At 42.5% G+C, this 21830-nt stretch overlaps 1 protein-coding gene across 1 annotated transcript in view; it reads right to left on the reverse strand.

Annotated features, from left to right (window-relative positions):
- The window catches only part of CFAP47 (cilia and flagella associated protein 47), an 874184-nt gene that overhangs the window by 518984 nt on the left and 333370 nt on the right, over nt 1-21830 (reverse strand). Inside the window, exons 39-40 of the mRNA XM_069757658.1 lie at nt 13685-13835; nt 10209-10297 (exon numbers count right to left, since the gene is read on the reverse strand). Of these exons, the coding sequence (XP_069613759.1) occupies nt 10209-10297; nt 13685-13835 (240 nt within the window). The remainder of the gene's footprint in view (nt 1-10208; nt 10298-13684; nt 13836-21830) is intronic.

Below are 21830 nucleotides of genomic sequence, written 5' to 3' on the forward strand. Positions count from 1 at the left end.
ATACATAACCTTAATAGTCGCCACAACGTGCAAAATATTTGTAGAAGTGCTGTATCATGAAATATGATCATTACAGCTCATTAGCGCATGTTCTCTTGTACAGATTTGAAATGACTCTTAATGAGCACTAACTGCTAATGCAACATGCAGAAAATAGAAAGCCGACATTTAAGAAACCCTTTATACTTCACATAAATGTAAATGCAGGGAAAGAGCAGGTTATTTCAGTGAACAATGGGCTTCAAGGGTATGTTCACACAGTTTCTGGAAGTAGAGTTTTCAGCTTGAAAAAAAAAATTAGAAAACAGTATAAAAAAAGCTTTATTATAATGTGTTTTTGTTGAGGATCTTGACACTTATTTTTGTGTGGAGCCTTTTTTCTTTCAATTCATTAACAAGTGAAACTTAGTCACAAATTCATGTAAAAAAAATTTCTGAATGCACCCTAATTGACAAATTTGCTCTGTAAAAATAAAAAAATGCACAAGTATTTGGTGATATGGTTAACAAGGCTAGATGTGATAAAGCGCGGGTGAGGTGAAGAGGGATTATTCTACATGCACATGCTTCGCCGCATAAAATGCCATACTTTATGGTGCCAAATCTAATGTGTATTTTCTGTAGTTTTCACCTTTTCACTCCTCTCACCGCTTTTGAAAAATAGCAAGAGAAGTGGATAGGTTTATCAGAACACATAGGGCCAACAGAAGCCCAAAAATGTATTATGTTTGAGGAGGTTCATCAAGAATGTGAAAAAATGGCACCAATGCTATAATTTAAACTGCAGCCCATCCTAGTCGCGAGTCAGGATGGGCTGCAAACTAAAGACTTACAGCTCAGGAGACTTATGTTTCAAGTGACAGAAGAGCCAGATTACACATGCCTAGGTTGGCCGTGAACACATCTGTGATTTGTGAAGAAACATATGCTGTGATATGTGAAGAAATATATGTTCCCCTTGCCGAGAACAACAGGGGTGGCAGTGAGTGAGGGTATCTTCAGCTTCAACCTCCTCCTCCTTCAGTCTGACAGCTTTAGAGCAGTGCACAGAGACAGCATGCGCAGAATGGGTAAACAAGGACATAACCACCGTTGTGATCAGTCAGGATAATATATATTTCTTCACTTATCACAGTCCTACTGAGTGAGGTACAATGCATTGCAAAAGTATTTGGCCCCATGGAACTTTTCAACCTTTTCCCACATATCATGCTTCAAACATAACAATACCAAATGCACATTTTTGGTGAAGAAATTTATTGGTTATTTAAAATTTTTGTGGAAATTCTAAAACTGAAAAGTGGGGTGTGCAATATTATTCAGCCCCTTTAACTTAACACTTTGTTGCGCACCTTTTGCTGCGATTACAGCTGCAAGTCGCTTGGGGTATGTCTCTATCAGTTTTGTACATCGAGAGACTGAAATTCTTGCCCATTCTTCCTTGGCAAACAGCTCGAGCTTAGTGAGGTTTGATGGAAATCGTTTGTGAACAGCAGTTTTCAGCTCTTTCCACAGATGCTCGAATGGATTGAGGTCTGGACTTTGACTTGGCCATTCTAACACCTGGATAAGTTTAATTTTGAACCATTCCATTGTAGATTTTGCTTTATGTTTGGGATCATTGTCTTGTTGGAAGACAAATCTCCGTCCCAGTCTCAGGTCTTTTGCAGACTCCAACAGGTTTTCTTTAAGAAAGGTCCTGAATTTGGCTCCATCCATCTTCCCATCAATTTTAACCATCTGCCCTGTCCCTGCTGAAGAAAAACAGGCCCAAACCATGATGCTGCCACCACCATGTTTGATAGTGGGGATGGTGTGTTCAGGGTGATGAGCTGTGTTGCCTTTATGTCAAACATATCATTTGGCATTGTTGCCAAAAAGTTTGATTTTGGTTTCATCTGACCAGAGCACCGTCTTCCACTGGTTTGGTGTGTCTCCCAGGTGGTGTGTTGCAAACTTTAAACATTTTTCATGGATATCTTTGAGAAATGGCTTTCTTCTTGCCACTCTTTTATTATTATTATTATTATTATACATTTTTATAGCGCCATTTATTCCATGGCGCTTTACATGTGAATACGGGGCAAATATAGACAAATACATTAAACATGAGCAGATAACAAGGCCCACTCTTCCACAAAGGCCAGATTTGTGCAGTGTATGACTGATTGTTATCCTATGGACAGACTGTCCCACCTCAGCTGTAGATCTCTGCAGTTCATCAAGAGTGATCATGGGCCTCTTGGATGCATCTCTGATCAGTCATCTCCTTGTTTGAGATGAAAGTTTAGAGGGACGGCCGGGTCTTGGTAGATTTGCAGTGCTATGATACTCCTTCAATTTCAATGTGATCGCTTGCACAGTGCTCCTTGGATGTTTAAAATTTTGGAAATAATTTTGTATCCAAATCCGGCTTTAAACTTCTCCACAACAGTATCACAGACCTGCCTGTTGTGATCCTTCATGATGCTCTCTGTGCTTCAAGCAGAACCCTGAGATTATCACAGAGCAGGTGCATTTATACGGAGACTTGATTACACACAGGTGGATTATATTTATCATCATTAGGCATTTAGGACAACATTGGATCATTCAGAGATCCAAAATGAACTTCTGGAGTGAGTTTTCTGCACTGAAAGTAAAGGGGCTGAATAATATTGCACGCCCCACTTTTCAGTTTTTGAATTTCCACAAAAATGTAAAATAACCAATAAATTTTATTCAACTTCACAATTGTTTTCCACTTGTTGATTCTTCACCAAAAATTTACATTTGGTATCTTCATGTTTGAAGCATGATATGTGGGAAAAGGTGGAAAAGTTCCAGGGGGTCAAATACTTTCGCAAGGCACTGTATGTGATATCCGATGTAACATGCCATACTATACCCATAGTCCAGACTATACCCGGGGTTAAAGCGGCCTATGCTGGACCATACCCTATACACAAGGCCATTTCATACCCTCTCATGCCAGATTATATCCACCTTGATATCAGCAGTGCTGAGTGATGTACACAAGAATTAATTTTTCAATATCTTACTGGGGGTTCAAGTTTGTCAGGTAAGTTATGTGAGAATACAACTGACTTAAATCTTAAAGTTCTAATTTTATTTATTATTTTATTTATATTTATTTATATAGCGCAAACATATTCCGTAGCACTTTACATTATAGACATTACAGCATAACAATAAACACAGTTCAAAACAGATATCAAGAGGAATGAGGGCCCTGCTCGCAAGCTTACAAACTATCACAGACTTGTATTACTTGGACCAGGAAAACTTCAATCAGTAAAAATATTAGACGTATACAAAGATATAATGAGGTACAGAATCCTACCGCACTTCTCAGTAGTTTCACATTAAAAGCAGCTGTGTGTGTGAGTATGATAGAAAGAGATTTGCATAATTTTCAAACAAGCAGAGACAAAGTGATAAAACCAGTGAAGTGATAAGATCAAGTTACAATTGCATTCTAAGGTAAAAGCACTTATCTTAAGGTACCGTCACATTAAGCGATGCTGCAGCGATATAGACAACGATGCCGATCGCTGCAGCGTCGCTGTGTGGTCGCTGGAGAGCTGTCACACAGACAGCTCTCCAGTGACCAACGATGCCGAGGTCCCCAGGTAACCAGGGTAAACATCGGGTTACTAAGCGCAGGGCCGCGCTTAGTAACCCGATGTTTACCCTGGTTACCTTTGTAAATGTAAAAAAAAAAAACAACACCACATACTTACATTCCGGTGTCTGTTGCGTCCCTCGTCGTCAGCTTTCCGCACTGACTGTAAGCGCTGGCCGGCCGTAAAGCAGAGCACAGCGGTGACATCACCGCTGTCCTTTATGGCCGGCGTTCACAGTCAGTGCGGGAAGCTGACGGCGAGGGACGCGACAGACACCGGAATGTAAGTATGTAGTGTTTGGGGTTTTTTTACATTTACAATGGTAACCAGGGTAAATATTGGGTTACTAAGCATGGCCCTGCGCTTAGTAACCCGATGTTTACCCTGGTTACCAGTGAAGACATCGAAATAAGGTGCTGGCCTTCTAGCTCCGACCAGCAATGTCACAGCAGGATCCTGATCGCTGCTGCGCGTCAAACACAACGATATCGCTATCCAGGACGCTGCAACGTCACGGATCGCTATCGTTATCGTTGTTAAGTTGTTCAGTGTGAAGGTACCTTTAGGCTACTTTCACATTTCATCGGGCCGACGTACCGACGGACGCTGTGAAATTACTGCACAACGTGGGCAGCAGATGTGGTTTTTCAATGCATCTGCTGCCCATTCTGCAGTCCGGGGAAGAGGGGGCGGAGTTTTGGCCACACATGCGCAGTCGAAAATGGCGGACGCGACGCACAAAAAAACTTTACATTGAACTTTTCTTGCGCGTCGCGTCCGCCATTTCTTGCTCCGTCGCGATCTGTCGCTAATACAAGTCTATGGGCAAAAAAACGCATCCTGCAAGCACATTTGCAGGATCCGTTTTTTGCCCAAATCGACGGATTGCGACGGAGGACAAAAGACAGAAGTGTGAAAGTAGCCTTAATAGACAACAGTGTAATCTCACATGTAAAGACTGTTGTCCATTATCAGTCACATTGTATTCATTAAAAACACAAATATCTTCCTACTGGAAGTGAGTTTTAAAGTATTAAAAAATGGCATCTAAAATCTATCTAATTTACATGGGCTCATAAAATAGAGTGACATGTACCCGCAGTAGCCACAGATGGAATTGCGATCCACCCACGCATATAAACTAGTTAAATGCCGTTGTCAAACTCTGACAGCGGATTTAACATGTGCTTCCTGCCATTCGGCCGGAAATGTTAGCACCGCTGACCCCCGCACGTGATCAGGTGTCATCGGTTTGTCGGCATGACAACCAGAGGTCTCCTTGAGACCTCTATGGTTGTTGATGCCAGATTGCTATGAATGCCACCCTGTGGTCGGTGCTCATAGCAAGTCTGTAATTATGCTACATAGAGGTGATCTGAGCATCGCCTCTATGTAGCAGAGCCGATCAAGTTGTGGCAGCTCCTAGCCTTCCATGGAGGCTATTGAAGCATGCCAAAAGAAACAAAAAATTGTTTTTAAATATATGAAAAAAAATAAAAAAAATATGAAAGTTCAAATCACCCCCCTTTCGTCCCATTCAAAATAAAACAATAAAAAAAAAATCCAACCTACACATATTTGGTATCGCCACATTCAGAATCGCCCGATCTATTAATAAAAAAAGGATTAACCTGATTGTTAAACAGCTTAGCAATGAAAAAAAGTCAAAACACCAAAATTATGTTTTATTGATTGCCGCGATATTGTATTAAAATGCAATAATGGCCGATCAAAAGAATGTATCTGCACCAAAATGGTATCATTAAAAATGTCAGCTCGGCATGCAAAAAATAAGCCCTCACCCAACCCGAGATCACGAAAAATGGAGACGCTATGGGTATTGGAAAATTGTGCAATTTTTTTTATGCAAATTTTGGAATTTTATTTCACCACTTAGATAAAAAAGAACCTAGACATGTTTGGTGTTTATGAACTTGTAATGACCTGGAGAATCACAATGGCAGGTCAGTTTTAGCAAAAAAGCCAAACAAAAACAAGTGTGGGATTGCATTTTTTTGCCATTTCACCGCACTTGGAATTTTTTTCCCATTTTCTAGTACACGACATGCTAAAACCAATGGTGTCGTTTAAAAGTACAACTCGTCCAACAAAAAACAAGCCCTCCAATGGCCATATTGATGGAAAAATATAAAAGTTATGGCTCTGGGAAGGACGGGAGCGAAAAACGCAAAACCAAAAAAAGCTCTGAGGATTAAGGTGTTAAAGAGAAACTGTCAGGAGCTTTAGGATGACCAAATTAATTGCATTGCTGGGTAGGGTAGTAAAAAAGAGAAAAATCAACTTTGCAAGTACACTGAGAGCAGGATGATTCCTAGATAGTGCGTCAATCCTTCACATTATTCCTAAACCCCATGTGTTGGATGACATCTCTAACTGAAGTTGCACAAGAGATTACGATTCAGCCCACGGGGATAGCAGCAGGCAGGGAATGAAAAGATCAGATATTTATCATAGTGAAGTATGTAATTACACCATGCTGCTCTTCTTCTATAGCATGTCCCTTGTAGAGCCTGTAAAAAAGCAACTGTAATACAGTTTTATGTTTTATCCTAAATGTTTTTCTTTTATAATCAATGTTTTTTGTTTTAAATGGTGTTTTCTTTCATTAGATGGTGACAACATATCAAGGAGGCCTCAGTACTAGGATCCACAAAGCTTTCCCAGAAAGGTTTTAATTAAGATTTAAGCCTGAATCTAATTTGTTTCCAAGTTCACATGAAATCTATTTTGGCACATTGAGAGTTGAATCATTAGGCCGGGGTCACACTAGACCGTAATATGGCCGAGTGCAATACGATAAAAAATCGCATTGCACTTGGACCAATGTTACACTATGGGGCAGCTTCCAGCAGCCGACTTTTTGTCGGCCGTTTTCCTCAGTCCGAGACAATTGTCTCGGACCGAGGAAAACTCTCGGCTCACTCGCACCCATATAAGCCTATGGCTGCGAGTGAGACAGCGCACACCACTCGGATATCATCCGAGTGATGTGAGCTATAAGCGGACCCCAGCAATGGAGGAGATGGAGAAATTCATTTCTCCGCCTCCTCCGCAGCTGTGCTCCGATCCTCACTGTGCGAGAGAATCGGAGCACAGACGCATGACATTCGGCTCCTACTCTGCTGCGAGCAGGAGCCGAGTGTCATTAGTAGGGTTGAGCGACATTTACTTTTATAGGATCGGGTCGGGTTTTACGAAACCCGACTTTTTCAAAAGTCGGGTCGAGTGAAATCGGCCGATCCTATAAAAAAGCCGGGGTCGGCCGAAACACGAAACCCAATGCAGTGCATTGGGTTTCCAATGGTTCCCAGGGTCTGAAGGAGAGGAAGCTCTCCTTCAGGCCCTGGGATCCATATTTAAGTGTAAAATAAATAATTAAAATAAAAAATATTGCTATACTCACCCTCTGACGCGCCCTGGTACTAACCGGCAGCCTTCCTTCCTTAGAATCAGCACGTGAAGGGCCTTAGATGACGTCGCGGCTTGAGATTGGTCGCGCGACCGCCCATGTGACCGCTCTCGCAACCAATCACAAGCCGCGACGTCACCGAAGGTCCTTCAAGCGCTGATTCTCAGGAAGGAAGGCTGCCGGAAAGAAGCAGGGCGCGTCCGAGGGTGAGTATATACCTAATAGGAATACCAATTTCCGATATTGCAAACATATCGTAACTGGGTATTGGAATTCCGATACCAGATTCAGAAGATCGCCGACCTCATGGCCGACCCCACACAGGGGTCGGGTCGGGTTTCATGAAACCCGACTTTGCCAAAAGTCGGCGACTTCTGAAAATGGCCGACCCGTTTCGCTCAACCCTAGTCATTAGCATATCGCATCCGATGTTCTCGCATCGGATGCAATACGCCAGTGTGACCCCGGCCTTAGAGTCAGTGACCATCCATTTTTAGGTATACCTTGTCGTAGTTGGATGGCTTTTTAATTTATTGATCAGAAAATGCTAATTACCTTACGTTATTACATGTTTAGCAGTAGTAGAGTTCATGTATTCATTAGACACAGTGTGCTGTCACACAGTGTATGTATATGTTTGCATATTGCCCATGTGTACTTAATTTTATAATAAAGGTGTACTGGCCCCTATTTTTTTTTAATATTTCAAGGAGAGTTATGGCACTTATTTTCCCCGGTGGGCCATTGACTATGAACCACTAGAAACAAGTACAAGTGCAAACCAGATGTTTTTGTCACCAAATTGTCGCTTTCACATAAATATGCAGATTCACTCATTTTCCTCTAAGGTTTATGGACCCCAAAGCTAATTAATAGACGGCCTGGCACAAACAATAAATGTAATTATAATTTTAAATTAACGGCCTGGGATGCAAACAATAAATACTCACACTCATCTAGCCCCACCACATATTATACAGCAGGGTAAATATACTCCGTTCAACAATATAGAGGAGTATTTTTATCCAAGGATGAGTATGTACCGTAATTTGCAGTAACTCACATGTATGACAATCAGGTATACATTATATTACCTATTAAAGTCAACCCTATTAATAGCACTACCTTTTGTCATCAGAAATGTACACGTTATCTCCATTTAGTGGGATACATTTCTGAGTTAGTATAAGATACAGTATGTCAGATTCATAAACAATAAGTATCAGATTTAGTTAAAATAATGTGTGTACAGATGTTTAAAAAATCTGACCTGTGGAAAAAAAAATCAGACACATTAATAATGGGACACCATTACAATGCTTTTTCTGCAATGTAACTTTTTGATTTAATATTTTTTGTATGTGTAATTAATAAAAATTGACATTTTGATATACATTCCTAAGATAAGTTTTCGTATTTGGATTGTCAGATATACATTATGTTATGACTTCACTTTTTATGCAGGGAAGCAGGCTTCCAAGTGTTAATTGGGTATTCTACCTTCTCTGTTTTGATGAGCGCCACGTAAAAATAAAATCAGATGCTTAGAGACAATCGTGGCAGCGAACAGCAACGCTGGACCGAAGGAAGGTGAGTACTAACTGCTTTTATTATTTGTCACACAGTGCACACCCATACAGGTGAGAATCCTGAAAGCTGAAAACATCCCGTAATAGAGGGTTAGTGTAACCTATAGAAAAGACTGTACAATAACAGACCAAGGGAAGGTTTCCTGTTCTTAAAGGGATTGTCCACTAATAGACGACCCCTTCTTAATACGCCCAGCGTGCAGTATAAAATAAACTCTATATGTAGCTTTCAGACCAGCGATGTTCCTTCTTTCTCAGTCCTGTGTCTCCTGACCATAGCTTGCGATAATCAATGTCATGTGGCTTTTGATTGGCTGCAGCCTTCACTGTTCAATCAAAGTAGAAGAAACACTGTTTTCCCGCTGCATTTGTCATGTGACAGTGTTCATAGTGTGATACTGGAGCAGGACATAGCACTGATATCGGGGGAATAGCGCCCATCTGGGGGCTAAGTAGTTTATTTTATGCTGCACCCTGGGGCTCCCAAGAAGGAGCTGTCAACCCTTTTAAAGATGTACCCCTGTACCACTCACTTCCACATCTGAGGTGCTAATGAAGCTAACAATCAAAATACATGGACAACACTTGCTGATCTTGCTTGCATAGAGCAGGTATGTAGGGTTGCATTGTCATCGGCACCATTTAATGGCAAACCGTGCAAAGTGCACACTATCACGATTTCCCTGTTCACTCTGGAAGAGAAGGTGGCCAAATTGCATGTTTGTGGTCATTTGCCAACTAGTCTCATCCAGCTTCTATCAGTTCTCTTCTACTAAATGAAGGATGTGCTGCCAATAACATGATGCTGTTTATGGGGCAAAAGAACAGTATTAAAGGGATTCTCCAGACTGAAAATAAGTCTGCAGTCACTCTACATGACTGAAGACTGGCAAACCGTGCAAAATGCACACTGTCACGATTTCCCTGGACGCTCTGGATGACAAAGCGGTCAATTTGCATATATGTGGTCACCCGCCGACTAGTCTCATCCAGCTTCTATCAATTCTCTTCTACTCTCTTGAATTGAAAGAAGCAGGGAAGAGTCTAGTGGGCATGTGACTGCAACTATGCAAATCACACCTCTGGTTTAACATCATAATTGACTCTTTTTGCACTTTCTGTTATGTTACTGAGATCAGGAGACAAAAAAGGAAAACTGAGAGATCTGTTTAATTCTAGTATGGCGAGATCTAGGCATCATCTTGGTCTGTCTGATGGGGCCAGTCATTAGCTTGGCCTCTCTGATGAGGCTGCAGTAGAAAAATTTGACAAGAGCTGTACTAGATTATGTTTGTATTGAATTTCATTTTATGAGGATTAATTACCATAAAGATCAAAAACGTAAAAAAAGAAATATTTTTAGAAAATTGAGTGTGATAATAAAAATAATAAGAATATATTAGATGTATCAACTAATCAGAAGCTTTCTTTTTTATCAGCATAGAAGAGAGGTAAATTGTGACTGCCTTATAATGCTACTATTTCTCACAACACCTGACTCATCTGTGATAGTTTACTTTATTATCTCATCTGTTATACACATGGAGGATTACACATACGTACCTGAATTTTCCATGACGTTTGTAAGGGCTTTCAACAGATAAACAGATTTTTTCCAACTCATAGCATGGAGATTCTTGCTTCAGTTGAGCCTTACGGTAAATAAAAGAATTCACAACTAAATGTTCATTATCACATATTACACAACGGTAGAAATATTCTGTACACTCCTGTCTATGGATGTTATCTTTATCTGACTTTTCATTTTCAACAATACATGAGATGTATGACTTAAAGAGAACACCGGGATCTGGAGGTTATCACTCCACTCGCTGGAAGCTATTTCTAAATGTAAGATGTCATGCAGTTCTTCTTCATCGTCTTCTGCTAGTGGCTACAAAGCCAGAAGAGAAGGGCAGCCAAAGAACAACTGTCAAGATACTGAAGTGAGGATAGTTAATCAATGACAAGTAATGACTCCGACTTCCTCGCCTCCTCGGATACATATCACCCTATTACTATCAGTAGCAAACAATGGTGACATTTACAATATAAATCTTCATTTTCACTGTGATACTTCATATTGTTAGTTAGTCCTACATAATGTAGGACTAACTAACAATATGAAGTATCACAGTGAAAATGAAGATTTAATTACCATACCCTAAAAAGAAAAGCAATATTTTACAAAACTGAATTTGCATAATCACACTACTTTAATAGATACGACCATTTTTCTTTTACCTAAATGCATTTATTTTGGGCTAAAAATAATTTTTGTAAATCGGGACCAGTAAATAGTTTTTTACCGTTTTGCTTCTACAGGTTCTTTTGTTTCCCTGAATAATTCTGCTTGTAGTATGAGTTAACTGTTCTGATAGGCAATTTGTAACTCTTTTATCTGTATTTGTTTGAGTTCTTCTCTTCCGATTTATGACCACATCTAAGATCAGCTCATCTTTAATGTGGTCTGTGGTCATAAATCAGCACAGGGGAGTTCAGTAAAATACAGATAAATGGGTTACTTAGGCTGGTTTCACACTAGCGTTTGGGTCCTCAGTGTAGGGCTGCGTACTTCTTTCCTTCAGATCTGCATTCATCCGCATCCGTCCTGCGTACCTATATTTAACATTGTGTAAACAAGGACATGCGTTGTATGCAGATGCGTGCAGATGCGTCCCCGTGCATCTTTTTGACGTGCCCGCCGAACGCAACATGTTGCGGGCAGATCTGAAGGAAAGAAGTATGCAACCCTACGCTGCGGACACAAATGCTAGTGTGAAACCAGCCTTACTCCCAATCAGAACAGTTCACCAATGAATTCTGAGTTAACTCATTTTGCAGGCTGCAGGGAAACAAAGAACCTGTAAAAGGCAAAGGGTGCAATTTAAATAAAAAACAATTGCAAAAAAAGTATTTGTGCCCCAAATACATGCATTTAAGTAAAAAAAAAAGGTCAGAAAACAGAACCTCTGTTAATCTATATTTCCACTAAATGACACTTTTTTACATCTGAAAAGGGTTTTTCCACAGCAGTTAGGCTGCCGTCACACTAGAAGTATTTGGTCAGTATTTTACCTCAGTATTTGTAAGCCAAAACCAGGAGTGGGTGATAAATGCAGAAGTGGTGCATATGTTTCTATTAAACTTTTCCTCTAATTGTTCCACTCCTGGTTTTGACTTCCAAATACTGATGTAAAATACTGACCAAATACTGCTAGTGTGACGGCAGCCTTATTTCCCACATACCCACAGGAATGGAGCAGTGCCCAGCCACTCCATTTAAAGCAAAACTGAGTTTTTTTTTATTTCAGCGCTGGAGTGGTGATACCAATCAAAGTTCACTGACCCTAGTATTATACCTACCAGTCGCCATCTTCAGCTCTTCCCGGCACCACTGCAGTCCCTTGTCGCCACCTTGTGACCACAACTTCTGACTGACCGAAAGTCGGAGGTTACACTTACAAGTTCTCAATTTAAGTGTATGAAAGCCTTGTTCTCACCTCGTTCTGGCCTCATTCTGGCTCTCATAGACTTAAATTGAGTTGTGACTTCCGTATCGCCAAGAAAATACTGGAACGATCCGACAGGTCACAATTTGCTTGAGGCTGACCGGAGCAGAGCCAGAAAGAGCTGAAGAAGACGCTAGACTTTAAGTATGAAACTAAGGACAGGGAACTAAGATTAGTTAGCACCACCCCAGAGCTGGTGGATGAAAACAATGCTGGACTCATCAGTCTCTGTTCCATAGTTCTTGAAAGGACTGGCACTGCACTTACTATACCTAACCACCACTTTATTCAAACTTTTTCTCTCTAGTGTTGTATAATAAAGAGGAAAGGAAGGCAGGAGACCCCCATTTTAGTAATCAGTAGGGTTCGCACTATTTACATGTTTGTCATTGATCACTGCAGCTATATTTTTCATTATAAGAATTTGTAAAATGTACAGTGGGTATGGAAAGTATTCAGACCCCTTTAAATTTTTCATGAGGTCAAAGGAACTGGCCAAGGAGCTCAGAGACAGTCTTGTGGCAAGGCACAAATTTGGCCAAGGTTACAAAAAAATTTCTGCAGTACTCAAGGTTCCTAAGAGCACAGTGGCCTCCATAATCCTTAAATGGAAGAAGTTTGGGACCACCAGAAGTCATCTTAGACCTGGTCGTCCAGCCAAACTGAGTAATCGTGGGAGAAGAGCCTTGATAAGAGAGGTAAAAAAGAACTCCAAGATCACTGTGGCTGAGCTCCAGAGATGCAGTAGGGAGATGGGAGAAAGTTCTACAAAGTCAACTATCACTGCAGCCCTCCACCAGTCGGGTCTTGATGTCAGAAAGAGTGGCCCGACGGAAGCCTCTCCTAATTGCAAGACATATGAAAGCCTGCATAGAGTTTGCTAAAAAAACACATGAAGGACTCTCAGACTATGAGAAATAAGATTCTCTGGTCTGATGAGACAAAGATAAACCCTTTTTGGTGATAATTCTAAGCGGTGTATGTGGAGAAAACCAGGCACTGTTCATCACCTGCCAAATACAATCCCAACAGTGAAACATGGTGGTGGCAGCATCATGCTATGGGGGTGATTTTCAGCTGCAGGGAAAAGATGACTGGTTGCCATTAAAGGAAACATTAATGCAGCCAAGTACAGAGATATCCTTGATGAAAACCTCTTTCAGAGTGCTCTAGACCTCAGACTTGGCCGAAGGTTCACCTTCCAACAAGACAATTACCCTAAGCACACAGCTAAAATAACAAAGGAGTCGCTTCAGAACAACTCTGTGACCATTCTTGACTGGCTCAGCCAGAGCCTGACCTAAACCCAATTAAGCATTTCTACATCTCATTTTTTTTCAGTCAAGATGGGGTGCAGAGTGTACATTAATGTGAAAAAATGAACTTTTTTGAATTTACCAAATGGCTGCAACGAAACAAAGTGAAAAATACAGAGGAAAAAAGGTAAATAGGTCTGAAAACTTTCCGTACCCATTGTATTTTAGCTTAACATATTCTTTACCCAAAAAAGGTGAGAAAAATACTTACAGTTGGAGATAAATCAGTCAATCTAGACTGAAGAGAGAAGGAGAGTGTGGTCCCACCTGCCCCACAGCTAGGTTTAGATACTAGTAATATGGTGGCTTCAGCTGGGTGCAAGAAACGACTCTTATACTCTATAGTCACATCCACTTGGCTTCTGCAAAATGAATGTTGTAATTATTTGTAATTACTATTTTCATGTTCGATTATTGACATACTATAATTTCCTCCATGATTGTTGATAACAACGGTAATGTGTAAGTGTTGGATCAACAAACATTGATTATTTATAATTCTACTGAATTGTATGACTTACAAGATAGAGGACATTAAAATGATCAGTGATTTAGTGAAACACCCCAGGCAAAGCGTACCCACTAATTATGTCATGCTTAATGCAAAGAAGACCAGGGGGAAAATAAGCTAACTCTAGTTCCTCCAATGCTTTTAGGAGGTTTGCCACATGATTAAGAATTATTTGCCAAATAAGAAACTCTGGTTTGTCTAAAGATCAAAAGACAATGTGCACAAGATGTCTTTTAAAATCGAGCAAACCCATCAAGTTTTTCAAGCAGAAGATGCTTCAGAAAACTGTATTTTTTTTTCATTGAAGTATCTTTTGTGTAATTTTTTTGCCTAGCAAACAAGCAAACCCTGTATATGATGCAGCTGTGTAACAGCCTTGAGACATGGAGCTGAGGGAACTAGAACACCTTATTCGAGCACCAGTAGCATAGCTACTGGGGGGGGGCAGAGGAGGCCGTCGCCCTGGGCCCTGTCACATGAAGGGGCCCACTGGGAGCCAGGGCGAGACCACTTCTGTGAGGAGGCAGAACACACACATAGGAGCAGAGCAGTATGTCTGCTCCCGTCTGACGGAGACTCTGCACGCTGCTAGCACAGTGGCCGGCTGCAGAGTCTCCCTCCTGCAGTGAATGGTATTGCCTGTCTTTTCCTGGGCTGCAGCTCTGAATCTTCACTCTGTGCAGTGTGCACGCTGGGTCCTAGTGCCATTTCACTGACACAGACACTTCCTGGTCCTGCCTGCAAACTTCATCAGTAAGTGGGGATGGAACTTATTAGCTTTACTAAATTCAGGTATGTCTCTGTCAGGTGAATGTGAGACCATTGGGGTATTGTGGGAGAGGGGAGACAGGGCACTGGGGGGTGAATGTGAGGCCATGGGGGTATTGTAGGGACTGAAAGTAGGTGAGGGAGGACAGGGTACTGGAGGGTGAATGTTAGACCATGGGGGTATTGTGGGAGAGGGGAGACAGGGTACTGGGGGGTGAATGTGAGACCATGGGGGTATTGTGGGAGAGGGGAGACAGGGTACTGAGGGGGTGAATGTGAGGCAATGGGGGTATTGTGGGGGAGGGGAGAACAGGGTACTGGGGGGTGAATCTTAGACCATGGGGGTATTGTGGGAGAGGGGAGACAGGGTACTGGGGGTGAATGTGAGACCATGGGGGTATTGTGGGAGAGGGGAGACAGGGTACTGGGGGGTGAATGTGAGGCAATGGGGGTATTGTGGGGTAGGGGAGACAGGGCACTGGAGGGTGAATGTGAGACCATGGGGGTAATGTAGGGGGAGGGGAGACAGGGCACTGGAGGGTGAATGTGAGGCCATGTGGGTATTGTGGGGGAGGGGAGACAGGGCACTGGAGGGTGAATGTGAGACCATGGGGGTGTTGTGGGTGAGGTGAGGACAGGGCACTGAGGGGGTGGATGTGAGGTGATGGGGGTATTGTTGGGGCTGAAATGGGGGAGGGGGACAGGGCACTGGGGGCTGAATATTATGTTTTATGTTATTTTATTATATGTACTCCATCACATGTAATATTTGCCGTCTTGGGAGGGGGGTGGAGGGCTTTTGATACGTACCACTTGGGTCTTTTATGAGTATTAGTATAAGAAGCCCCATACAGTAACCAAGAGCTGCATCACATTTACAGCACCACTCCAGTATTTTTTTTTTATTTCACTGCTGGAGCGGAGCTGAAAATCCAAGTCCCCTGCCCCATCGGTTTTCACCTCGCCTCCGTCTCCTGCAGTGTTTCATGGAGTGGTGCAGAGGTCACTAAACATGTAAGTCTATGGGAGCCTCGTTCTGGTATGTTCCTCGCTCTCATAGTCTTACATTGAGCACTTGTGACATATCTTCTCACTTCTGGCCAGTCAGAAGCTATGCTCACAAGTTTGAGCCGCCGCACTGCAGCAGTGCCACAAAATAGTGCGCTTAAAGCACCATTCCAGCGGTAGAAAAAAAACCCTGCTAGAGAGGTGCTTTAATAATTTAATAATAAGCATTTTTTTACTATAAAGTTGATAAAGGCTTGGAATAAATGTCTGCAGTCACTTTATATGACTGCAGACTGCCAAATCATGATCGGGTGCTGCGGGCCCATCATATTGTGTATAAGGGAGCTGCGGGCCCATCATACTGTGTACAAGGGAGCTGCGGGCCTATCATACTATGTATAAGGGAACTGCGGGCCCATCATACTGTGTATAAGGGAGCTGCGGGCCAATCAAACTGTGTATAAGGGAGCTGTGGGCCAATCATACTGTGTATATGGAAGCTGTGCACACATCATACTGTGTATAAGGGAGCTGCGGGCCCATCATACTGTGTATACGGGAGCTGCGGGCCAATCATACTGTGTATAAGTGAGCTGTGGGCCTATCATACTATATATAAGGGAACTGCGGGCCCATCATACTGTGTATAAGGGAGCTGCGGGCCCATCATACTGTATATAAGGGAGCTGTGGGCCCATCATACTGTGTATAAGGGAGCTGCGGGCTATCATACTGTGTATAAGGGAGCTGTGGGCCAATCATACTGTGATTAAGGGAGCTGTGGGCCCATCATACTGTGTATAAGGGAGCTGCGGGCCAATCATACTGTGTATAAGGGAGCTGTGGGCTATCATACTGTGTATAAGAGCTGTGGGCCAATCATACTGTGTATTAGGGAGCTGTGGGCCCATCATACTGTGTATAGGGGACCTGCGGGCTATCATACTGTGTATAAGGGAGCTGCGGGCCAATCATACTGTGTATATGGGAGCTGTGGGCCAATCATACTGTGTATAAGGGAGCTGCGGGCTCATCATCTACTATATAATTGTCTAAGGGTCACTTCCGTCTTTCTGTCTGTCCTTCTGTCTGTCACGTATATTCATTGGTCGCGGCCTCTGTCTGTCATGGAATCCAAGTCGCTGATTGGTCTCGCCAGCTGCCTGTCATGGCTGCCGCGACCAATCAGCGACGGCAACAGTCCGATTAGTCCCCCCCCTGCAGTCAGCGCCCAGCGCCTGCTCCATACTCCCCGCAGTCACCGCTCACACAAGGTTAATGCCAGCAGTAATGGACCGCGTTATGCCGCGGGTAACTCACTCCATTACCGCAGCTATTAACCCTGTGTGACCAAGTTTTCACTATTGATGCTGCCTATGCAGCGTCAATAGTAAAAACATCTAATGTTAAAAATAATAAGAAAAAATAAAAAATCATTATATACTCACCTTTCGCGACGCTCCGGTGACTGCTCCATGCAAGCGGTAGGTTTCGGTGCAGTGTATGGGAGAAGGACCTGCCATGACATGAAGGTCATGTGACCGAACTACAAGGGGCCCTCGGAAGGTGAGTATATGTTTATTTTTTATTTCTTAACCTGTGACATACGTGGCTGGGCAATATACTACATGACTGGCCAATATACTATGTGGCTCTGTGCTGTATACTACGTCACTGTGCAATACACTACGTGGTTCTGTGCTGTATACTACGTCACTGGGCAATATAGTACGTGACTGGGCAATATAGTACGTGACTGGGCAGTATACTACGTGGTTGGGCAATATACTACGTGGTTGGGCAATATACTACATGGTTGGGCAATATACTACGTGGTTGGGCAATATACTACGTGGTTGGGCAATATACTACGTGGGCTGTGCAATATACTACGTGGGCTGGGCAATATACTACGTGGCTGGGCAATATACTACGTGGCTGGGCAATATACTACTGGGCTGTGCAATATACTACGTGGGCTGTGCAATATACTACATGGGCTGTGCAATATACTACGTGGGCTGTGCAATATACTACGTGGGATGTGCAATATACTACGTGGGATGTGCAATATACTATGTGACTGGGCAATATACTACGTGGCTGGGCAATATACTACGTGGCTGGGCAATATACTACGTGGCTGGGCAATATACTACATGGAAAAATAGTGAAAAACCAGCTCACCTATTAGGCATTTGTTGTGGGGAAGCCCGGATACCGTGCAGTCATCACGTGGAACGATAAGGCAAACAGGAAAAGAAATCCAGCTTCCAAAAATATCAAGATTTATTGAGGATAAAATCCAAAGTCCAATGACATGGTTCACAGGAGAAAAAGAACTCATTGTTCGAAACGCATAGCCTGCTGCTACTTATTCTCCTGTGAACCATGTCATTGGACTTTGGATTTTATCCTCAATAAATCTTGATATTTTTGGAAGCTGGATTTCTTTTCCTGTTTGCCTTAATATACTACATGGGCTGTGCAATATACTACGTGGATATGCATACTCTAGAATACCCGATGCGTTATTAGCGGTGGTAACGGAGTGAGTTACCCGTGGCATAACGCGGTCCGTTACCGCTGGCATTAACCCTGTGTGAGCGGTGACTGCGGGGAAAATGGAGCGGGCGCCGGGCGCTGACTGCAGGGCAGGGACTAATCGGACTGTGGCCGTTGCTGATTGGTTGTGGCAGCCATGACAGGCAGCTGGCGAGACCAATCAGCGACTTGGATTCCATGACAGACAGAGGCCGCGACCAATGAATATCCATGACAGACAGAAGTACAAACAGATAGACGGAAGTGACCCTTAGACAATTATATAGTAGATTTTAAGTCTTTTTTAACCTGTTACATACGTGGCTGGGCAATATACTACATGGCTGGGCAATATACTACGTGACTGGCCAATATATTACGTGACTGGGTAGTATATGTGTCTGTGCTGTATACTACGTGGCTCTGCTGTATACTACGTCGCTGTGCAATATACTACGTGGCTGGGCAATATACTATGTGGCTGGGCAATATACTACGTCACTGGGCAATATACTACATCACTGGGCAATGTACTACGTCACTGGGAAATATACTACGTAGCTGGGCAATATAGTACGTGGTTGGGCAATATACTACGTGGTTGGACAATATACTAGGTGGTTGGGCAATATACTTTGTGGTTGGGCAATATACTTCGTGGATGGGCAATATACTACGTGGGCATGCATATTCTAGAATACCCGATGCATTAGAATCGGGCCACCATCTAGTACTGTGTATAAGGGAGCTGTGGGCCAATCATACTGTGTATAAGGGAGCTGCGGGCCAATCATACTGTGTATAAGGGAGCTGTGGGCCCACCATACTTTGTATAGTGAACTGTGAAGGCATTAAATTGTGCATATGAGAGCTTTTGGCCCATTAAACTGTATATAGTTGGCTCTGGGGGTCATTATACTTTCTATAGTGGAGCTCTGTCAGCGTTATACTGTGTAAAGGGGAGCATTGGGCTTATACTTTCTATAGGGGAGCTGTGGGAACATCATACGGTGTATAGGGGAGTTGTAGAATCATCATAATGTGTATAGGGGAGCTGTGGGTGCCTTATACTGTGTATATGGAAGCTTTGAGCTCACTATACTGTGTATAATGGAGCAGTACATGGGGAACTTAGGGGACATTATTAAATGTTAAGTGGGCACTTAAGTATTATTGTTATAGGGGCACTCAGAGTATGGTGACCATCAAAGTTGCATATGGGGTATTATTACTTTCTAGGTCAAAAATGTGGAGGGCACTAGCAAAGGGCATTAATATTTTCTAGGAGGCAATTTTACTCTCTAGAGAGCACAAAGGAGTCATTATTACTATGTAAGGGGCATGTGCATTATTATTTGGGGCGGTAAGAGGAGCCGTTATTGTACCACACAGTAGGTGCAGTATTAGGGAGACATACGGCAGCAGCGGCTCAGTATTGGGATATCAGCAGGATGAGGAGTTTGTGCAGATTGGGGAAAGATGGGGACAGTGCAGGAAATGTGAGGAGTCAGATGTGTTGTTGTCATGTCAGTGTGGGCCAGATGGAAAAGATGGGAAAGTGAATGACTCCATCAGAGAAAACGTCAGCTGTAAGTCACCATCTATGACTGTAGTGTAATCTCTTATATGGTCTGCGGAACTGGTATCTACCACTATATGGTCACAATATGGCAGTAAAATCAATGTTTGTTTTTGTATATAGATTTATTTTCAATAACAGCGCGGTCATATTCTGAGGTTCCACTATATTCACAATTAGAGTGCGCAACCGTAGTTGTAATCAGGGTTAGCTGGTTAGGGGCCCCCTAAGTTGAAACCCTAGCTACGCCTCGGTCGAGCACGAAACTGCTCACTAGTGAGATAAATCCACGATGTAGGATTCCTAGGTTACGTATTCTATACACATTAAACATAATGCATCTTTATGATGACACACTTTCTTCACAGTTTAAATGAGATAAAATAATTTGTTCTTATTCTATAATGCTTTGATGAGCAGCAGTACTTGGTAAGATGCCAGCAATAAAGGCGGCTTCCGCTAGAAAAGTCATTACTTTCTCAGCAGTATGTCAGTGATGAGCTCAGTCCCAGGAGAGATAAACATTAAAAGTAAGTCTTGGAAAATGATTCAAGTTTTTGACCTCTACATGTGAAAGCTTTGCATTATTCATTTATTGCTTAACATATAAGAATGTCACACACAATCACTAAAACTGCAAATAAAATTCCTCATTTTCAACACTTATCTTTCTTTAGATGGAACCTAAACATGGGTAACATGAAAAATCAACAGGCAACTTCCCTACAGTCAACTTAGTTGTACTTTGAAATGCTGAAAATATTCAGAGAAAATGTAGTTTAAAAAAAAAAGCCAGGCACTACGAGCAATGCTCGATGAGAAACTCCTGATTCTTCTTGATGGATTATCCCTATCCTAAAAAGAAATATGGTGTTAGGAACCAGCCAAGTAGGTCTTTTTCCAGTTGTTGAAGTGGATAAGATTTCCGACATGTTCCACAGCCCACTTCAACAAAGAACTGGAGTGCAAGCACAGTGTGTTATCCTATTTATGGGCAGAAGAACTATTGTATTTCTGCCCATCTGCCAGTCCATATTTCTCTTTTCCTTTCAAAGTGGTGGAAGTGGTTTGTAAGGGTAATGTTGTGAATTCAGCTTTTTGGCTCCCTCCGGTGGTTGTAGAGGGTAATGCAGTTGTGCCTGGACTGCAGGAGTGGACAGGTGTATCTACTAATTGCGGAACTGACTGGGGTATATAGCTTTGCTGGATCCTTTAGTCAGTGCCAGTTGTCCATTGTTCTTGAAGGATTCACTTTCCTGCTGGTCTCTCCAGTTTGCTGTGTTTTTCTACAAAGATAAGTCCTGGCTTTGTTTTTGCTGTCCACCTGCAGTGGGCCTTATAGTTCTGTGCATTTTCATGTTTTTGTCTTGTCCAGCTTGGTCTGTGAAGGATTTTTTGCAGTCTAGCTATTTCTCTGGATATGCAGATATACCCCCATGTCTTTACTCAGATGTGGTGACCCGCATTTTCTGCGGTGGATATTTTCTAGTGTTTTTATACTGACCACATAGTACTCTGTTCTATTCTTTCTTTTTAGCTAGTATGGCCTCCTATGCTAAAATCTGTTTCATATCTGCATATGTTATTTCCCTCTCCTCTCACAGTCAATATTTGTGGGGGGCTATCTATCCTTTGGGGATTTTCTCTGAGGCAAGATAGGTTTCCTGTTTCTGTCTTTAGGGGTAGTTAGATCTTAGGCTGTGTCGAGGGGTCTAGGGAGTGTTAGGTACCCCCCACGGCTGCTTCTAGTTGCGCTGCTAGGTTCAGGGTTTGCGGTCAGTACAGGGACCACCTTCTCCAGAGTACGTCTCATGCTGCTCCAAGGCCACCAGATCATAACAGTACAACTGGCCAACAATGAGTTAATTGCATCTCAGAAGAAGGGTGGAAAGATTTTGAGCCATTTTTTTTTCCTTAGCCTGTTTGGTCTGTTCCTCCCTCTTTACC

This window comes from Ranitomeya imitator, chromosome 3 (genome assembly GCF_032444005.1).
Source record: "Ranitomeya imitator isolate aRanImi1 chromosome 3, aRanImi1.pri, whole genome shotgun sequence".
Classification (NCBI taxonomy): domain Eukaryota; kingdom Metazoa; phylum Chordata; class Amphibia; order Anura; family Dendrobatidae; genus Ranitomeya; species Ranitomeya imitator.